Source organism: Penicillium nucicola (genome assembly GCF_028828085.1).
Source record: "Penicillium nucicola strain IBT 29836 chromosome Unknown utg000006l, whole genome shotgun sequence".
NCBI lineage: Eukaryota > Fungi > Ascomycota > Eurotiomycetes > Eurotiales > Aspergillaceae > Penicillium > Penicillium nucicola.
The window spans coordinates 1,292,009-1,310,386 of record NW_026643130.1 but is presented as its reverse complement, the minus strand read 5'-3'; the positions used below and the strand labels follow the sequence as shown (position 1 = coordinate 1,310,386).

The following is an 18,378-nucleotide window of genomic DNA, read 5'->3' as shown; positions in this document are numbered from 1 at the left end:
GGGAGTGGCTGTCAGTGCCAATCCAGTGCCATCGACCCAGCAGTAACCACTGTAAGGCGTCTTCACTGCAAAGAGAAGTACGACCACGCAAATTTAAGCGAGCATATATTAAACACTGTATTTCGCCCCTGCATATACCGAAAATTGGGGCACGCTAGACATAATATCCCACTAGGAAGAAGAAAGAGGCTGAACACTTTTGACAAAAGCCCCCAAACAACGCCCGGCAATAATACGAATAAGAAAAAGATAGAAAAAAAATAATTACTCGGCCCATATTCGGCCATAGCTCGTATGGTGTGATCACCGAACATCTCTACTATACACGGTCTAGACCGAGTTTCAGCACTGACGAACGGCGCCGAAAACTAGAGAACTCGATCAGATATTCCTCCCGGCTAGGGCATGAGACAGGGCTTGAATTGGTGTTTGGGTGTGGAGAATTGGGTTTGCGTGGGAGGATTGGCAGCATAAGCGCGTGTTTGGATTGTTTAGAGGGAGGTGATCTTTACCATGTCTGTATAGTGTCCAGTAGATCCCGATATGATTGAATTGGGATATTCTGAGTCCCAGTGCTTCGGGAATGGGATCGGAGACAATATCCGTGCATTTGGATGCTATGGAGTCTTTGTGTACTAGATGTGAAGGATCCATTCGATACAATACAACTACCACCTGCAGTCTGAATCTCCTGAACCAGCATGAAGTTGGATCGGGAGTGGATCTCATTGAAGGCTAATTTCGAATCACATACAATTGCCCATGACGGTTTTCTCAATTTGTGGTTCCCGGACGATTTGACGTTTCGGGCCCGTTCCCCTTTCCTTTCTTTTTAAGTGAGAACCGTCTCCCGGGGATTGTTGCGACTTCGATGGACTGAATCCATTGTCAGCGTCATGGCTTCCAGTTCCATTACGCCGGCCCTGCCGCCGCCGCCAGGTCAGGTATCCAACTTTGTTGACCCGCCGTCTGTTGGAAACAAGATAGTGGTGATCAATTGCATTTTCCTGCCATTGGCTGTAATTGCGCTGTTTGTGAGGACGTGGACTCGGGTGTTTATTGTTCGCAGTTTTCGCGCAGACGATTGTAAGTCACATACGGTACCGTGCAGAGTCAAGGAAAGGATTGGGACACTAACATGTTACAGATCTTATGATTGCGGCACTGGTGTGTATTCTTGGGTCTCCGATGAAGGCCATTTACTGATAGATCTGGTCGGCAGCTTTGTTCCTGCGTTCTGACAGCTGTCACACTACACAGTAAGTGACCCCAGTTCTTCTCACCGGTGCCTGGTTAACACAATGTAGTGCTTGATTGGGGTCTTGGGAAGCACATGTGGGATGTGCCCGCTGCATACATATCACCAATGTTCTCCAAGGTTCGCAATGCCAGAGATATCCAACACGACCGCCACGCTGACATGACTAGTTGAACGTCATCGCCGCCATATTCTACTGCGCCGCGACCGGCTTCACGAAATGCTCTGTTCTTATATTCTACCTTCGCATCTTTCCGAGTCGCAACTTTCATATCGCCGTCTGGGCAATTGTCTTCATCGCTGTCGGGTACAGCTTGGCCAGTATTTTAGTCAACATTTTCAGCTGTTCTCCGATTGCCAAAGCTTGGGACTTGAGTATTACAACCGGAAGCTGCATAAACCGACCCGTCTTTTATTTTGCAAATGCTGGGTTGGGAATTTTCACCGACTTTGCAACGGTCGTGGTCCCGATGTATGTGTGTTGAAGGACTAGACCACGAAAGACGCTAATGATTCACCTCAGACCATGGCTGCGCCGATTACAAATGCCCCTGCGACAGAAGATTGCGGTCAGTGCTATTTTGGCCATGGGTTGCTTGTGAGTTGTGTCTGTTTTGGGATATACAACTAGTACTAACGCCTTGACCAGTGTCGGAGTGGTTAGCTCCATTCGGCTGTCATCACTCTATACCCTTCTCACTAGTACCGACCTAACCTGTAAGGGTCTTGCTGCCTTCATTTGTCGCAGATTGCTAATCGAAATAGGGTCAACGACGGACGCCTTGATGTGGTGTACGATCGAATTAAATTTGGGCATCTTCGGTGGATGCGTGTCCGCCATTCGACCCTTCATCCGGCGATACATCCCTCGTCTACTGGGTCTATCGTCATCAGACAATACCTCCAAGTCTCGCAAATATGGCCACCAGCTGGGTTCCCTTCCTCTAAGCGAACGACCAAAGTTTACGGGGCGCAGTCATGGCCAGTATTCTGCGACCCTCACCACACACGGCAACGCTCTTGATAATGACAGTGAAGAGCATATATTATCACCGGGAGCTAGCAGGCAGAAGGACCTGGATGGAATCATCCACACGGTGGAATTTAATGTGGATAATTCTAGTTCACACGCCGGTGAACCTCGGTAAGACCGGATGTAAATATTAGCCATGATTGCATGAACGGGAGGAATAAGTTGTTATTTAATTTTTTTGTTAAACGTGAGACATGAGTTTTTGACTAGATTGTAGTGGGAAGCCCCCTGATACGCCACTTCTTCACACTTCATAACTAGACCCTACTGCACCACATATGTTATACATAGCCATGTACAAACTACATCCACAGGATGAAACCAAAGCTCACAATTGAACCATAATCGACAGGCGACTTTCCCTCTTCGGCCAGAATATCCAAACAGGCGGGCAACATTGATCACAATCATTGCCAAGTGGACACCCCAGCCCGCACTAAGTGGATATAAACCTCCTGAAAAACAATCCATGCACTAAACCCAACCTGAGTCAGGAAAACAAGCTAGCCAAGCTAAACAAACTAGACAAGCAGCACGGCAAAACCATCCGAGCCCGAAGCCACACCACGTGGAAAAGAGAAAGGCAGCCCTGCCGAGAATATAATAACATCAACCGCCCAGAACCACCCCTGTCCCCATCCCCGTTTCCCTCCCTCAACTCAACAGCTCCAGCAGCTCAAAACAGGGGTGTCATAAAAGATGCGCGTAACAACCGCCGTGCTCTCCCTCGTGGCGGCGGCCTCCGGCTCCGCCCTGGCCTCGACATCTGTCCCCGCCGTGCCCGTCACCACGTCCAGTGCGTCGGTGGGCTGCCAGGCTCTGAAAAAGTCCCTGGGCAACGCGCTGTTCTTCAAGAGCACCCCTGTGTATAATTATGAGGCGGCGAACTTCTGGTCGAACACCGAGATCATGGCCCCTGGGTGTGTGTTCCGGCCGCAGAGTAGCCAGCAGCTTGCTGAAGGCATCAAGGCGCTGTCGGGTGCTAATGCTGAGTTTGCGGTTCGGGGTGGTGGACATATGGGTATTCGGGTGGGTGCTTGTTAATTGTTACTTTGGGAGTGTTTTGGCTGACTTGGAATTGTGATGATGTGTAGGGGTCGAACAACATCAATGATGGTGTTTTGATTGTCATGTCTAACTTGACTACTTTGGCGTTGAATGAGGATCAGTCTCTTGTTTCTGTTGGTCCTTCGTACAGGTAAGTCTGGCCGGGGCTCCTGGGATTTGGTGGTCGTGTATTAACTGGATATAGATGGAAGGATGTCTACAGCTACCTAGAGAACTACGACTTGGCTGCTGCTGGTGGTCGTCTCGGTCCTGTCGGTGTGCCTGGATTGTTGCTTGCTGGTGGTGTCAACTTCTACGGCAACCAGGTTGGATTTGGCTGTAACACCGTCGTCAACTATGAGGTAGTTCTGGCCGATGGAACCATTGTCCAGGCCAACAAGACTAGCAACCAGGATCTCTTCTGGGCTTTGAAGGGTGGAAGCAGCAACTTTGGTATTGTCACTCGCTTTGACATGGAGACTATCAAGTCCACTAAGGTCTGGGCTGGTGCTTACACTGTTGAGGCCCAGTACATTGACCAATTCCTGGCTGTATGCATACGCTGCTATTGCACCTCATCTTCAGATACTAATTTACTTGATAGGCCGCGGCTACATACGCCTCGAACATCTACGACACCAAGACTCACATTGTCCCGGCTCTCGTTCCCGGAGAGACTACTCTCGCCTCGGTGATTCTGTTCTACGACAGCGACAACACCACCTACCCCGAAATCTTTAAGCCTTTCACCGACATCCCGGCTATCAGCAACACTCTCGACTTCAAGACCGTGCACGAATTCACCACCGAGCTCGGCGCCATGGTCGTTGACGGCATCAAGTAAGAAACCAACCCATTCTAACCCAAACAAAATTCTGACCCATCGAAATAGCGACGTCTTCGTTGCCGGTACCGTGAAGGGAACAACTTACGATGAGCTCTTCACCGGAATCCGCATCATCAACGAAACCTTCTTCGCCGAGCTCCCCAAGCTCTACGCTCAAATCCCAACAGCCAACATCTCCACCGTCCAACTCGACTGGCAACCCATCGGCGCAAGCTGGATGCAAGCCTCCGAGGCCGCCGGTGGAAACGCTTTTGGTCTTGATTCATCCAAGGTCTACCTCTGCTACGCCGAGGTTGTCGAGTGGATTGGATCTGCGTACGACGACATCGTTGCCGAGTGGGTTGAGAACACAACCTACAAGATCAACAACGCTACCCAAACCGCTGGTCTGTATGATGCTTTCAACTATATGGGTGATGCGGCAGGATTCCAGTCTATTTTCCCGGGCTATGGCGAGGAGAACCACGGAAAGCTGGTTGATATTGCGATGAAGTATGATCCTCATGCTGTTTTCCAGACTCTCATGCCTGGTGGCTTCAAGGTCTATTAGGTTAGATCTTATTCACAAACTAGGAGAATTTGTTAAGATTAATGACATGTCCTAGCTGGGGATGGGCAGAATTTGTATATAGAGCATCTGATGATCATCTAGTAATAGCCAAGCCATGATGATATTCTTTTTGAACTGCATTTCTTTTTACTGTCGTCGAAGGAGATTCTACAGCCCCCTTTTAGCAGCCCCTTCTTAGCAGCCCCTCTTAGCAGCCCCCTCTTGGCGTATATTTGAAGATCGCATGGTGACAGAAATAGAACAGAAAAAGATGTACGACGAACAAGAGAACAACGCTTGCAGCGTAAATAGCGTACACCTATCTGATAACCGACTTATCTGCAATGCAGGGGGCCGAATGCTCAGCCTTGGAAAGCTGGTTGATGCTGACACCAGTGTTGGTACAGTTGTCCATGCAGCTGCACTCTGAGCCGCATAAGGAAATCGTAGCGCAGGACAATGACCATTCATCTAACCTTTTATAGTATCATTGATGCAGACCCACGTCTAGACAGAGAGAAAATTAAGCACCCACGTACCCACACCCAGCCGTTCTTCGAAGGATCCCGTCCTCAGCCTTGTGCTAGTGGCGCTGGGCCCGATCACAAGAAAGAGAAGCCCGTTACCAAGACCGACGGACGCCGAACGGCTCGTAATCCTTTGAGATGATCGTATCAGAATGATCCAGCAGTTAAGCGCTGATGTCGAGGATAATGATGACCCCGGCACTAAAGCCGACGGAGGCCGATCCGGCGAAGATCCTTCAAATTAGTTCACTTTTCGGTCAATGGCCAGGGTCTCGAATGGTTAGTTCTCCCGAAAACTGTCAATCCCGAAACGAGGTAAGCCGAGGTAGATCTTCACAGCGTGCCAATCAGCTTAGCTATCACAAGTAGTATCACGCCAAGGCTATGCATTCATGCATCGTTGTGCGGGAGGACAATATGTTGTATTACAACAATGTGTTTTCTTTGGAATTTAGTGCTCAGGGATTTTACGTATAGCAAACTGTTGCTTTTTCGAACGGTGGGCCTGAACACGCATTCCTTCCAGAATATCTTCGCAGAAGCCTAACAAATGGAGATTCATTCTAGAAGCTCTAAATAACAACTTATCTCTTTTCAATTTTTCAATTAGGCGATAAATCTAGTGGCTTTGTTCAAGGCATTAGCTACTATGCTTATCTTGGGAATATTAGCCCTGATAGAAGTCGTTCCAATGAAAAGCAACAGACTTCTCACTCGCGAGCTGTATAGTACCTGGGCCGGCCCCACGGATTGATTTCCAGGTCAGCATCCTAGAAGATCGCCCCCTCCTTCATGTTCTTAGCGTTCACTTCAAGAGCAGTAAGCCGTGCAATACTTCCAATTTTGGTATCGATCTTGAACGCCTTGGCTTGCTTTGCTGTCCGCCAAGCTGCAATGTCACCTTCTTATCATCAACTTGGGAAAGCATGGTATTAGATGGTAAGTTGAAGCCCAATGACTAAATTATCGAGGACAAGGGTGTGCTACAAGCATGTGGGTGAAGACGGACTACTGCAATGACCCTGGGATTTGCATATATAGCCACGGGGGATGCGTCAAAGGCCAGAAAGAAAAACAGCTCTTTCGAAGCAAGAAGAGCAGCGTTTGATCTTGCCATGCTGGATACCAAGCAAAATGTTCCCGAAGTCCAGCCATTGCGAAAGCGTATTTCTCATGATTTACGATATCGCATTTGGTTTGTCTATCGCAGAATATTCTCCCTGGTCTGGCTTGCAAACATCGCAGTTCTGATTGCCTTCTTTGTGGCTCCAATTGATCGAACATGGCTAACGACCATTGCGTTGATCAATCTGACCATCTCCATCGTTATAAGACAGGACTTTATAATTAATCTGATCTTCACTATCTGCTGCGCTGTCCCCCTTTCCTGGCCATTACCCATTCGCCGTCGACTGGCTCAAGTATATCACCTAGGTGGTATTCACTCCGGGTGTGCAACTGCGACAGTTTGTTGGTTTGCTGGGTCATTTGCCTATAGTATCCGAAATAGGGTACACGGCCATTCCTTGCACATCCCTTCAATAGCAACCATCATCCTCTCCGGGATCGCACTAGCGATGCTCATTGGAATGGTAATCTCTGCCTATCCCACACTACGCAGACTCTACCACGACTCATTTGAAGCCGTCCATCGATTCTTCGGATGGTCCGTACTCCTACTCGTATGGGTGCAAGTGATGCTCACCGTGAGAGACAACAAACCAGCCCATCAGTCACTGGGACAGACCGTTGTTGGCTCTCCAGAGCTATGGCTTCTCATAATAATCACAACTAGCATTGCCACTTCATGGACATTACTGAAAAAGGTACCCGTCGACTCGGAAATCCTATCAGATCACGCATTGCGATTACATTTCCAATATACCAATGCCAAACGCGGAAGCTTCATCCGACTTTCCGAGCGCCCACTCCTCGAATGGCATTCATTTGCAACAATACCCATAGTCGCCAGCGAAGATAAGAAGAGAGGATGCTCGGTGATTGTCTCACGAGCTGGTGATTGGACAAGTCGCCAGATCAGCAAGCCTCCGACTAGAATCTGGGTTCGCGGTATTCCAAGTACGAGCCCTATTTCTTTTTCTTTCCTTAAACAAAAATTCGATGCTAACTCACTTCAGCCATGGGAGTGATGCGAGTAGCATCCCTGTTCCGAAGTGTTGTCTTGATCGGAACGGGGTCTGGCATTGGGCCACTACTTGGACATATCCCGCCCAGTCGAATTAGATTAATATGGTCGACGCCGAATCCTCTGCAGACATTTGGTCAGGGAATCATGGACTCGGTCTATAAAGCTGATCCCGAGGCTGTTGTTTGGAATACACGGGAGAATGGTCGTCCCGATTTGGTTGAGATCGCCTCTCGTGCAATGCAGGAAATTGATGCTGAGGCTTTGGTTATCATTTCGAATGAGACTGTCACACGGTTGGTTGTTGGGGCGATGGAGAGAAAGGGTGTACCTGCTTTTGGGGCTATTTGGGATAGTTAGATTGTTTAGTTGGGATATGTTTGGGATAATTTGGAGCGAAAGGAAATTTTACGTTGGAACTTTGTTCATGGAGGTGTCAATTGATCTTGACTTGACATCTCATCTTTATAAGGCCCATTATCAAGCTATAGGAAGTCTCAAGCCCCATTAAGGGGTTGATGATATGATACACCATCAACTGTGGTTGTCAACGTACCATTTGCCTCGAAAATGTTTTCCATGGCGTTGATAGATAAATGGAATCCACCAGGACCAGTCTTTTTGGTTGCCCTCTGCGCTCCAGCTTGTACGAGATCAGAGTACCATTCCAAATTATTAAGCCAGGGGTCCGACAAGTCCAATGTTACAGTCACCGTCTCATGCCCATTGATGAAATGGATTCCATCATCTGAGTAATTCTTGTACTGCACAGAGACAGTTTTGAAACTGCCGAGCTTTGGATCTTTCACCAAAGTCACATTGGCAAAGCCACTCGACTGGCCATTGAGCATAAAATTGCCTGCGGGCAGAGTCCTCAGCGTGGGCACACTTGCGCCAAGGGGAAATGGAGTGGCCCACGGGATCTGATCGGGGGCAGCAAAGACAGTAGCCTCATCGGTGGGTTTTCTATTCGAGAGACGCGCCAGCATTACCCGGTAAGTTCGGCCCCCTTGGGCCGTGGATACAGGGCAAGGGAGGGGATTCTGGCCTCCACATGCAGGAGAGACAACCAGAGTCTGCCAATACACAATACGAGTGCCATCAGGGGAAAAGGCGGGGTCTGCCCTGCCATTCCAATTGGGATCATTGACGCTGCCATCGTCACCGTCGCCATTGTAGTTAACGTGCTGACCGAAATAGTCGCCACGATCCCCGTGGCGATCAATCAAGATAGGTTGGAAGAAGCGACGGAGACCATTGTTGCGCGTTGATGCAGCTGCAGTTGTGGCGACGATATCAATCAAGGGAGGGACGTGGCGCATTCCCGACATCCACATTTGACGATCTGAGCCTCGAGTGTCCATCGTCACGAACCACTGATCATCGTATGAGAATGAGACCGGGTCTGCGTATTCGGGGTGACTAGTAAGACGGCGGACCACGCCAGTTGTAATGTGGACAGACATGATATCAATGTTGTTCGCTTCGAGTGTGGCTCCAATATACAGGAGTTCATCTCCAGAGCCGCTAAATCCTCGTAGTTCGCCTACGGTGATGGATTTGTCATTGATTTTCAACTCTGAGCCCTCTACTGTGATAGGTAGCTTTCCATTCGGCTGAACCAGCAGGTTGACATCCACTAAATCGTATCGAGGAACGCGAATGGTTCCACTGATAGGATGTGGGTTGAACTGCAATCGTCCATAATAGGAGTGTTGGCCATTGGAAGTAAAGGCGCTCCAGCCCATATGAGTGTCATCGGGGTGCATTCGCATTTCTCGCGGTTGACTGGAGCCATTGACAGATGTGGGCCAGTAAATCGGGTAAATGTGTATTTTGTTCGGTGAACATAGGTCGCTGACCAGTGGTACACCACCACAATCCAGGATATTGTGACCCCAGAGTGCTTGGCGAGCATTGCGGGCGATGTGAGGATAATCCTTGGAGGCATCAACAGATCGTGCATTCTTTGAAGGCACGCCGCAACTTAGACATTTCCAGGGATCCCCGTTGGTGAAATTAGTACCATCTGTTTTGACAAGAATAAGTTGCTCGCCGGTGTAAATGCTGGATTTATCAGGATAATCGGGGGCACCAATAAATTCCACCGTGATAGCGACATGGTTTCCATCGGGTGTAAAATCCCCCGCTTGAAATGTGTCTGAGACTTTGCCAATACAACCAGTGCGGCGGGGGTTGACGGAGGCTGTACAAGCACCCGTGGCATTACTTGGAGCCACAGGTGGTAAAGGAAGCTCAATAACTTCTATGAGCTCTGGCTGAGGAGATGGTGGTATATTTCCCGCCACAGTCAGGGCCGCTGCACCTGTGATAGCAGAGAGGGTCCAACGCATCTTGACGAACAGTGTGCAAACAATGTCGATCGAGTCCACTTGTCAGCAATAATGACTAGGGGGATGAGCGTATTTTATAGCCAGATCCCCGGGTTTCCGGGGAATTGCTCATGATGATCGAGTGGCCAATGCATCACCAATGTAGGCAATGAAGACGAGTACGACATCGTTTCCAGTTCCCAAGGTTGCCTGAGAGGGTTCGTAAATAGAAAAAGCTGCAGGTCGACAGCTATACGCGTACCCGTATTCGTATGGAGGTCCCTTTTTTGGCACATGCCAGGCAATGAGCCAACTGCTGCAGATCAGCTCATGCAAGCCCCAGATTAATTATCCGAGATCGAGATCAACCGAGGAAACATAGATATAGTATCTTTAGTGTGATTTTACCCCAGAGTCCGGCTGTAGTTGTCGTTGGTGTCATGGCACACTGACTGCCACACTGTGTGGGGGAGATAAGGAGCCAACTTGCCGACGTCGGCAAAGTGTCTTGCTTCTCCAAGGCTCATCTCAGTTGCTTGGAAGGTCGTTATATCCAATTGAAGACACATTTAGCTTTTCTCCCTGTCAACATCCCTGTCAATACCCCTGTCAATCTCCCTCAGAATGAACTCGGCAGCTACCCGTCGACGAAAAAGACGAGTTGCCGACGAGAATCGGAAAAGGGCCCCGCGAGCGTATGCAGCTTCAAGCATCGGCAATTTAGGTATCCACTAACTTTGCTACCCCAGATGCGATCGCTGCAAGGCCCGAAAAAGTAAATGTGTGGAGTCAACCCCTGGAACGTGTCAGCGATGCTCTTCACGCGATTTGACTTGCAAGTTTGAAAGGTACGATTGAAGGAAGCAGGGAGAGAAGGAGTACATCCGTTGAACTATTGCACAGGGAGAGATCTGTTCCACTTGATGGGCAGTTTCTATCTGCAGCCGATGAGTCAATTCAACATGGCGTATCTGCCTCGCCAAATGAGATACTTCGCTCTGGCGATTCCATGAATCCCCACGATCTACTCTCACCATCCTCGGTCCTGTCTCAGAGACTCGCCGACCAAGTTATAGCATGCCAATCTAAGAGAGCTCCATGGCCAAACATCTTATCTCGTCTTCGAGAGGCCTTCTCGTTAGATGGACATGCAATCCCAGAAGAAAAGGACATGATCGCAATGCATGCTGTAAGTGAATTGTCCATTCTCGACCACTTCATGAGTGTAGATATGCTGACTCTAGGAAGCATATAACTGGCCCCAAACCACTTCATCCGTCTGAACTGGCACGGTTGCGTACAGCGATAGACGCCTTTCCGCCACGCCCGATAGCCGACTTTCTATTGGTTGTCGTCCTGAAGCATGCGACAGATACTTTCTTTTATTTCGACCAAGATCAAATGTTGGGCGAGATTGCCCAATTTTATCAAGACTCCAACTCACCTCTCAGGTCCGACATAACATTTGTCTGCCTTGCAATGGCAGCATTCGCCCTTGGAAGTCAGTGGGCACCCCTCGAGAGACCAGACGAATCGGTTATCAGTCTCCATCGTGACCCTGATAATATGGGTCGATTCTTCTATAACCATGCAAAGGCTCTCATTCCAGACACAATTGACCGCCCATGTCTCCGATCTATCCAAGCGCCCTTCCTGCTGGGTGTATATTTAATGCCGGCGAGCGCGATTGGCTCATCATACATCTACATGGGGCTGGCACTACGCAAAGCGCTAGCATTTGATCTTCATATCGACGCAGACGGTCAAACTATCACCACACGGGAGAGAGAGGTCCGCCGTCGGCTATGGTGGTCGATATATTCTCTTGAAAGGTTAGGAGCACACTGTTTACTAGGCTAGATTGAACACCTAGCTAATCACCATTAGGTGCACCACTGTCAAACTCAACAAGCCTCGTTCTGTCAATGTCGAGATCATTAAAGCCCCTCACCCGTCACCTTTGCCGGCACTCGATCGCTTACAAAAATATGACAATATTCAATTTCAAATGGCGTACACTCGTTTGATGAAAATATTGGATCAAATAGCCGAGCCTAGGTATGCTGCATCATTCAATTAAATTCTACCTCTGCTAACACTGGTTTGTAGAAGCCTGCCAGACGAAGCAGCAGAACAGTCACGCGCTGAACGTTGGGAATCGGATCTTAGAGAGTGGAAGAAATCACTACCATCGGACTTCAAGATGGATGCTATGCACCCGAAAGACTCAAGATTCCGCACGATCTTCCACCTTTATCTCAACTATCACTATGCATGGATCACAATGGGTAAAGTGGCACTCGTGACCGTTGCCAGAACAGGTCTTCGTAGTCACTTACAGCCCTGGTCAAAACCACCCGAACAAAGTGACTTCATTATAAAACAATCTCGATCCTGCGCAAAGGCAGCCAGAAAGCTACTTGTCCTATTCGAACATCTCGCAAGTACCGGCAATACCACCCGTTTCTCGTTCACGGATTTCCAAGGATGCAGCATTGCAACTATCGTCACACTAGTAGCCGGGATCATGGAACGCGACTCAGGGTATGAAGCTCGCGTGACATTTGGCCTTGATTGTCTGCGCAAGATGGCAACAGGAAATATCACAGCTAAAATGGGCGTGAAGTTCGTGGAGGCCGTGCAGTCTATCACAAACGAGGCTGCAGCTAGGATCCATCAAGAATCATTAATTTCTACAAATGCTACACAGGATGTGCAAGCCTCAGATACCACATCTGCGTATAACCGTTGGGCTACATGGCTTACCGAAATGGAATGCTCTCAAACAGAGGAACACACCCTTCATCCAGAAAGAGGCAGCGAGGGAAATCGTGATGTTCCATACTCGGAGACATTTTCGTCGCAGATTGAACAATCAAATGATCTGGATATTCCCGGCTGGAGGGCCGAAAATGATTCTGTCCCAGAACACTTGCTTGATTCTCAAGATATCCCACAGGGATCGACAATAGCGTGGGGACTACAGTCTACAGATGATGATTTCTTAGCGGCTCTACAAAATGATGACCCAGCGTTCCTGATGGGTCTGACCGGGCTTGATCTTTTGAATTTCTCCGGCCTGACATGAGCCATGCAGCCTTTTTCTGCATCAGTTAAGTATAAAAAGCATATCCAAATGCCCGAAAGTGAAAACATGCAACGCCTGATGTTAAAATCATTGAACCCGAATAGGAATCTGACTATCTTCCAGCAGGGCATTCCACCTGCTCTTGTAAACACGTCCATCCTTCATAACTCCGAGAACGTGTTCCTCAGGTCTATCAAAAACCGTAACATCCTCTAAGGGATTCTTATTTAAAACCACAATATCAGCATGGAAGCCCTCCTTGATCTGGCCAATAGCATCCTCCCACCCCATCATCTTCGCCGGGTTGATAGTAGCACTGCGCAAGATCTCAATAGGAGTCAGAACCTGCGACCGCAAAGCAAACTCATGAGTCTGAGCAGAGCCCAACGGTCCCAGCAAATCAGACCCATAGCACATGGTTACACCTGCCTCCGAAGCGACACGCAAAGCATCAAGCCCAGATTTCAGCACGATCTGATTCTTCGCTTGAGATTCAATAGGAAGATAATGTTTCCACTTCTCCGAAGCCATCTGAGCATACGCAATAAGCGTAGGCGTCAAATAGATGCCCTTCTCCGCCATGATCTTCGCAGTAGGCGGGTCAACAAAGTTGCCATGCTCGATTCCCCGAACACCATTATCAATACAGTGCCGAATAGCCTTGACCGTGTACGCATGAGCCGTGACGAAAGTTCCCGCATTATCAGCGCACTCCACCATAGCCTGGATCTCAGCCGCGGTAAACTGGAGATGCTCCAGCTTATCCGTGGGAGACGCCACGCCACCGGAGCCCATGATCTTGATGAAATCCGCGCCGCAACGGATCTCTTCACGGACAGCAGACATGCATTCCGGCACGCCGTTGCACATCCGACCCAGATGGTTGTTGCTATGAGTACCGCCGCAGCAGCCGGTAGCTTCATGCGATCCACGCAGATCGCCATGGCCTCCAAACTGGGACAAGGCATGGCCAGATAGGAAGAGGCGGGGTCCGGGGAAGACGCCGTCCTCGATAGCTTCTTTCAGGGCGAGTTGGGCACCGCCACAATCGCGGATGCTGGTGAAGCCGCGGTGCAGCATCTGCGATGCGGTGTACGGCTGCCGGAGAAGATGGACATCATTTGGGTTTCCGAATGCTTTGGATAGATCTGTGAAGCCGGGCACTGCGCATAGGTGGACGTGCGCGTCGAAGAGCCCCGGACAGAGATATTTACCTTGGCAGTCCACTGTTTGGAGGTCGGCTGATAGTATAGACTCGGGTGGATTGGAGCCGACAAAGGCTATTTTGCCTTCGACTGTTACTAATGTTGAGTTCTCTTTGATTGTGGCGGAGTGGACGTCCACGATGTTGGCATTGGTGAACTTGTATCCCTTTGGTGCGGGGCGGGTCCATGGCTTGATGTCGGACCCGGGGAGGTTGGCTTGAGACATTGTAGAGAGATTGAAAGATAGTTCTTGTGATTCGATATCCAGACACGATATGAGTCTTAAGTAAAGATAAAGTGGGATGCGGCAAAATGGCCATGGGCAGATACCCGACGCCATCGGGCCGACGCCTGTTTATCTCCGCATCAAAGGCAGATCTTCCGGCGTCGATAAGCCGAGTTGCTTTAAATATGGGGAGTCCGGGGTTGCCATACGTGATGCACGTCTTCCTTGTCTATAATCGAGAGGTGTGAAGCATCCCTTGCTTCGCTGACGCAGAAGGTTTAAGCACCCTCTACCAGTGATTACAATTAACGACCGCCATCCTTCTTGATGGAAATGTCAAAAGAGCGCGCTGGTAGCAGCGATAATGCTGATCGGACGGATGGCGAGATTCTCGAGCTGAGCGGTGGCTATACGCTGGAGGAAGAGAAGGCGGTCCTGCGAAAGATTGACATGGTCATCCTTCCTTTTGTAAGTAATATACACCACAACGCAGCCATGACTCACAGCTGGCTAACAATTCATACACTTAGATGTGTTTCGTCTTTTTCCTACAATACCTCGACAAGCAGAGCCTCAGCTATGCCGGCGTGTTCGGCCTCATCGACGATCTCAACATGACGAGCTCGCAGTACTCCTGGTCTAGCTCGATCTTCTACGTTGGTCAACTGGTTTCTGAGTATCCGTTCATCTACTTGATGAGTCGACTTCCATTGACCAAATTTGTCGGTGCCACTGTGTAGGTTTATCAAAGGAGCTATCCATCCTGTTTGTCCCCATGACCCTTGTTCAAAGTTCTAACATCTATATCCAGAATTGTCTGGGGCATCATCTGTATGTGTCTCGCGGCTCCGACCAATTTTGCAGGATTCGCCGCCGTTCGATTCCTCCTTGGTTTCAGCGAAGGTGCCGTATCGCCTGCCTTCGTCACAATCACAAGTATTTGGTATCGGAAAAAAGAACACAACGTCCGGACAGCATTATGGATTTCAATGAATGGCCTAGCCCAAGTAATTGGCTGCTTCCTCATGTACGGCATTGGCAAGAACACCTCACTTTCTATCGCGCCCTGGCGTGTTCTATTCATCATATGCGGCGGGATTACCGTTCTTGCGGGTATTGGATTCTTCATACTTATGCCCAACGGACCCAAAGACGCATGGTTCCTTAACGATCGCGAGAGAGAGGTTCTTTCTCTGCGTATGGCAGAAGATCGGGAGGGTGGTGACAAAACCTCCTTCTCCATGCTGCAACTCAAAGAGACGCTCATGGACCCCAAGGCGTGGGTCGTCTTTTGGTTTGGAGTTTTGGTCTGTATGCAATCGCCTGTCTTGACTTTTGCATCACTGGTGATCAAGTCTATCGGTTATAGCAAGCTTGAGACCATGCTGTACACGGCCCCGTCGGGAGCTGTGCAGATTGCTTTGTTGTGGATCGGCGCAGGCCTCGTATACATTTTCCCGCATCAGCGGTCACTTGTAGTCCTCGTTCTGATTATTCCGCCTCTGATTGGAACCATTTTCCTCATGAAGTTGGATGTTGCCGCGCAATGGGGTCTGATTGTCGCTTCGTGGCTGGTATGTTATTTTTGTGCTTTGGTTTTCTCGAACGGAGCTGTTACTAACCTCTGTAGGCATCTTGCATTACCGCGTCGATGACGATTCTTCTTTCACTGGCAGCTTCAAATTTCAAAGGAAACACAAAACGCGCCATTGTCAACGGCATGTTTTTCATCGGTTATTGCGCAGGCTGTATTGCCTCGCCACAGCTGTGGACGCACAGCCCCCGTTATACTTCTGGTGTCATTACATCAATTGTGACATGGTGTCTTCTATTTTGCGTAGTCATTATTTTCCGCTTCCTATGCGTTTGGGATAATCAAAAGCGTGACCAGCAAGCGGCGAACTCGCGCTCGCTGAGTGTTGACCAGCATGTTGCATTAGATGAGAATGGTCTTCCTCGGACTGATCTCACGGATAAGCAGGATCGAGAGTTCCGCTATGTGTGGTAAGTAACGGGAAATGGCAGTTCAAGAATGCGATTTTTGTAATTATATGTGTTCTAGAACTATTTATACATCACTATATTTCAAAAGTCACGATAGTATAGAGAGTCCGGTCAAACATGCTATACTTCGCATAATAGGCCACCAAGAGTCGGTAAGAGGTTGCCCGCCATTCTGGTCAAATCCGCGCAGTCGCGAAACCCACAGTGCTATCGGCAACATTATGGTCAATGTAATGGCCGTGGAAAAATGCTAAATCCGCGCATTAGCTATCGGTCCTCTCGCAGGAGGTGTTTCGATCAAATACTCACGTTGTCCAATTACCCACAGTCCAGGGTAAGTGATCTCACTTGTGCCGGAGATAATAGCTGTGCAGTTATTATTCCCATTGTCTTCAGCGACCCATTGGTCCCGTGCGATATTGAAAATAGAACTCTTGTGGCTGACTAGCTTCGAGTCCGCCTTTGCTGCAGCAGTAGCATTGGACAAAGATGGAATGCTAATTCCGAAATTCGGGGGCTGGTCGCAAGGGAAATATCCATTGACAGTGGTGACATCTCCCGACTTGTGGATGAAGTACTGTATCTTCAGTTCTTCGAATACGGAAACCACTTCACCAGGGGGACTAGCAAGATGTGAGCTCCAATATTTTTTGTCAAACGAGTACAAGAGGACACTCACGCAATAATAGTACCTGTTCCGGTGTCCAGCTCAACCAGTACATCTTTCTTGAACGGCTTTCCATTGAATGCAAGATCGGCAAATATGACCCATTCCTGAACAATGGAAGTAGTAGTGAGCTCCCCTTGGAAAAGGGACTTGTCAAGTCTACCTAGCACCTGGGTACCTCGATTGCAGCCTAATGTGATACCGAAACGACACTCAGGCACTTTGCGTTGGTTACAAAGGGACTGGAAGAACGGAGTAGCCCCGTGAAAGGCGGAAACCTCTTCGCCTGCAAATCCAATAATTCCATCAGCTGGGATCAGGTTGGATCCGTCTGCTTGTGGATCAGCCACTCCAATTGTCTGGCGCGCGCTCAGCGAGCCAAACTTGACTGTGTCGTTGTAAAGCCGGCCAGTCACCTTGAGAAATGGAATATCATGAGTGAGATTTCTTAGGTTGAATGGAATCAATACTTACTACCCCCGTTCCAGATCCATCACTGTTAGTTGAGCCGTAGTGGTTCTCAAATGTTTGATTGGTATCAACAGCATGGGGCCCTTTCTTGTATAATCCAGAGTTGAGGATCACATCAGCCGAGCCAGTATCAATCAATAATGTTAAATTCTTCGTTCTTCCGACATCGAAAGACCCGAACCAGAAGTTCTGCTTGGCGTGAGCACTGGGATTCTCAATATCTGACTAGGAGCTTACATTGGACCCATAGACCGTTTCGATGCCATGCTTGGGTTTGAAGCCCGACTCTGTACGAGGCACCAAATCAATATGAGAAGGAATTTGCAATGGCGAAGCCAAAGCAAGTAGGCTCGGACTCAGGGCAAGAAGTAGCGACTTTGCCAGCATATTGAAAGACGAATTATGTTGTTTGATGAGGATCGTGAAAAGAGTGAGCGACTACCATACCTTTATACAGGAGCAGTGTATACTGCCAAGAATCCAAGCCTCATCATATCCTTCGTTTAGCCTCAATGTCTTCACATTTTGGCCCCCATTCCCAAGGCTGAAGTCCAAACCTGATCGAGTCATTGGTTCGTTCGTATAACAAGCCCAATTCGGACACTGCCAATTTCTGCAAGGGCATGATCGGCACAAAAGATTTAAAGGTGCCGTCAAGGTTAGAGCTATATCAAGCTTCGTTTGTTTTCTTTTTTGCCGAACAGAAACGCCAGTCATCGCTTCTCGCTCGTATGCGCTAAGCGAACACGGATTAGCGCCAGTAAGCAGAGCATCAACCATCGGGGCTGTGTTTCCCTTTTCTCTCCTTGCGGCTCCAGTCCTCAATGTTCCATAGTGGAATCTTTTTAAGCCTCCAAAAGTTATTTCCACTTTGGCATGGCTGGCTCCAATCGTCGGGTCTCCCGGGGAAGATCCCGGGATGGCTGCACTACGTGCAAGTATGTTCTGCATTGGGCATTAGTGAATATTTGAACAG

General features: G+C 48.9%; 8 protein-coding genes across 8 annotated transcripts; 5 read left to right on the top strand and 3 right to left on the bottom strand.

The window, feature by feature from the left end:
- Positions 1 to 896: 896 nt before the first annotated feature.
- N7511_006503 (uncharacterized protein) lies at positions 897 to 2,400 on the top strand (the record flags this gene model as incomplete). The annotated part of the gene is made up of 8 exons (XM_057128880.1): positions 897 to 1,086; positions 1,148 to 1,167; positions 1,223 to 1,259; positions 1,308 to 1,378; positions 1,429 to 1,730; positions 1,782 to 1,856; positions 1,908 to 1,975; positions 2,024 to 2,400. Coding segments are annotated over 8 exons (1,140 nt in total), but the record flags the coding sequence as incomplete, so codon positions are not given.
- Positions 2,401 to 2,990: 590 nt separating this feature from the next.
- On the top strand, positions 2,991 to 4,735 carry N7511_006502 (FAD-binding oxidoreductase; the record flags this gene model as incomplete). The annotated part of the gene is made up of 5 exons (XM_057128879.1): positions 2,991 to 3,320; positions 3,386 to 3,489; positions 3,544 to 3,889; positions 3,943 to 4,178; positions 4,231 to 4,735. 5 exons carry the CDS (start codon positions 2,991 to 2,993, stop codon positions 4,733 to 4,735), a joined length of 1,521 nt encoding a protein of 506 aa, XP_056983435.1.
- Positions 4,736 to 6,278: 1,543 nt separating this feature from the next.
- N7511_006501 (uncharacterized protein) lies at positions 6,279 to 7,768 on the top strand (the record flags this gene model as incomplete). The annotated part of the gene is made up of 2 exons (XM_057128878.1): positions 6,279 to 7,341; positions 7,401 to 7,768. The coding sequence occupies 2 exons, from the start codon at positions 6,279 to 6,281 to the stop codon at positions 7,766 to 7,768; spliced, it is 1,431 nt and encodes a 476-aa protein (XP_056983434.1).
- Positions 7,769 to 7,905: 137 nt separating this feature from the next.
- On the bottom strand, positions 7,906 to 9,762 carry N7511_006500 (uncharacterized protein; the record flags this gene model as incomplete). Its single annotated transcript, XM_057128877.1, has 1 exon — positions 7,906 to 9,762. The coding sequence occupies one exon, from the start codon at positions 9,760 to 9,762 to the stop codon at positions 7,906 to 7,908; it is 1,857 nt and encodes a 618-aa protein (XP_056983433.1).
- A 603-nt stretch (positions 9,763 to 10,365) lies between these two features.
- On the top strand, positions 10,366 to 12,829 carry N7511_006499 (fungal specific transcription factor domain-containing protein; the record flags this gene model as incomplete). Its single annotated transcript, XM_057128876.1, has 5 exons — positions 10,366 to 10,436; positions 10,645 to 10,930; positions 10,990 to 11,573; positions 11,629 to 11,799; positions 11,851 to 12,829. 5 exons carry the CDS (start codon positions 10,366 to 10,368, stop codon positions 12,827 to 12,829), a joined length of 2,091 nt encoding a protein of 696 aa, XP_056983432.1.
- Positions 12,830 to 12,916: 87 nt separating this feature from the next.
- On the bottom strand, positions 12,917 to 14,260 carry N7511_006498 (metal-dependent hydrolase family protein; the record flags this gene model as incomplete). The annotated part of the gene is made up of 1 exon (XM_057128875.1): positions 12,917 to 14,260. One exon carries the CDS (start codon positions 14,258 to 14,260, stop codon positions 12,917 to 12,919), a length of 1,344 nt encoding a protein of 447 aa, XP_056983431.1.
- Positions 14,261 to 14,587: 327 nt separating this feature from the next.
- Positions 14,588 to 16,268, top strand: N7511_006497 (uncharacterized protein; the record flags this gene model as incomplete). Its single annotated transcript, XM_057128874.1, has 4 exons — positions 14,588 to 14,728; positions 14,791 to 14,996; positions 15,072 to 15,834; positions 15,891 to 16,268. 4 exons carry the CDS (start codon positions 14,588 to 14,590, stop codon positions 16,266 to 16,268), a joined length of 1,488 nt encoding a protein of 495 aa, XP_056983430.1.
- A 172-nt stretch (positions 16,269 to 16,440) lies between these two features.
- N7511_006496 (pepsin-like aspartic protease) lies at positions 16,441 to 17,789 on the bottom strand (the record flags this gene model as incomplete). Its single annotated transcript, XM_057128873.1, has 5 exons — positions 16,441 to 16,514; positions 16,574 to 16,887; positions 16,944 to 17,347; positions 17,406 to 17,591; positions 17,640 to 17,789. The coding sequence occupies 5 exons, from the start codon at positions 17,787 to 17,789 to the stop codon at positions 16,441 to 16,443; spliced, it is 1,128 nt and encodes a 375-aa protein (XP_056983429.1).
- Positions 17,790 to 18,378: the final 589 nt, after the last annotated feature.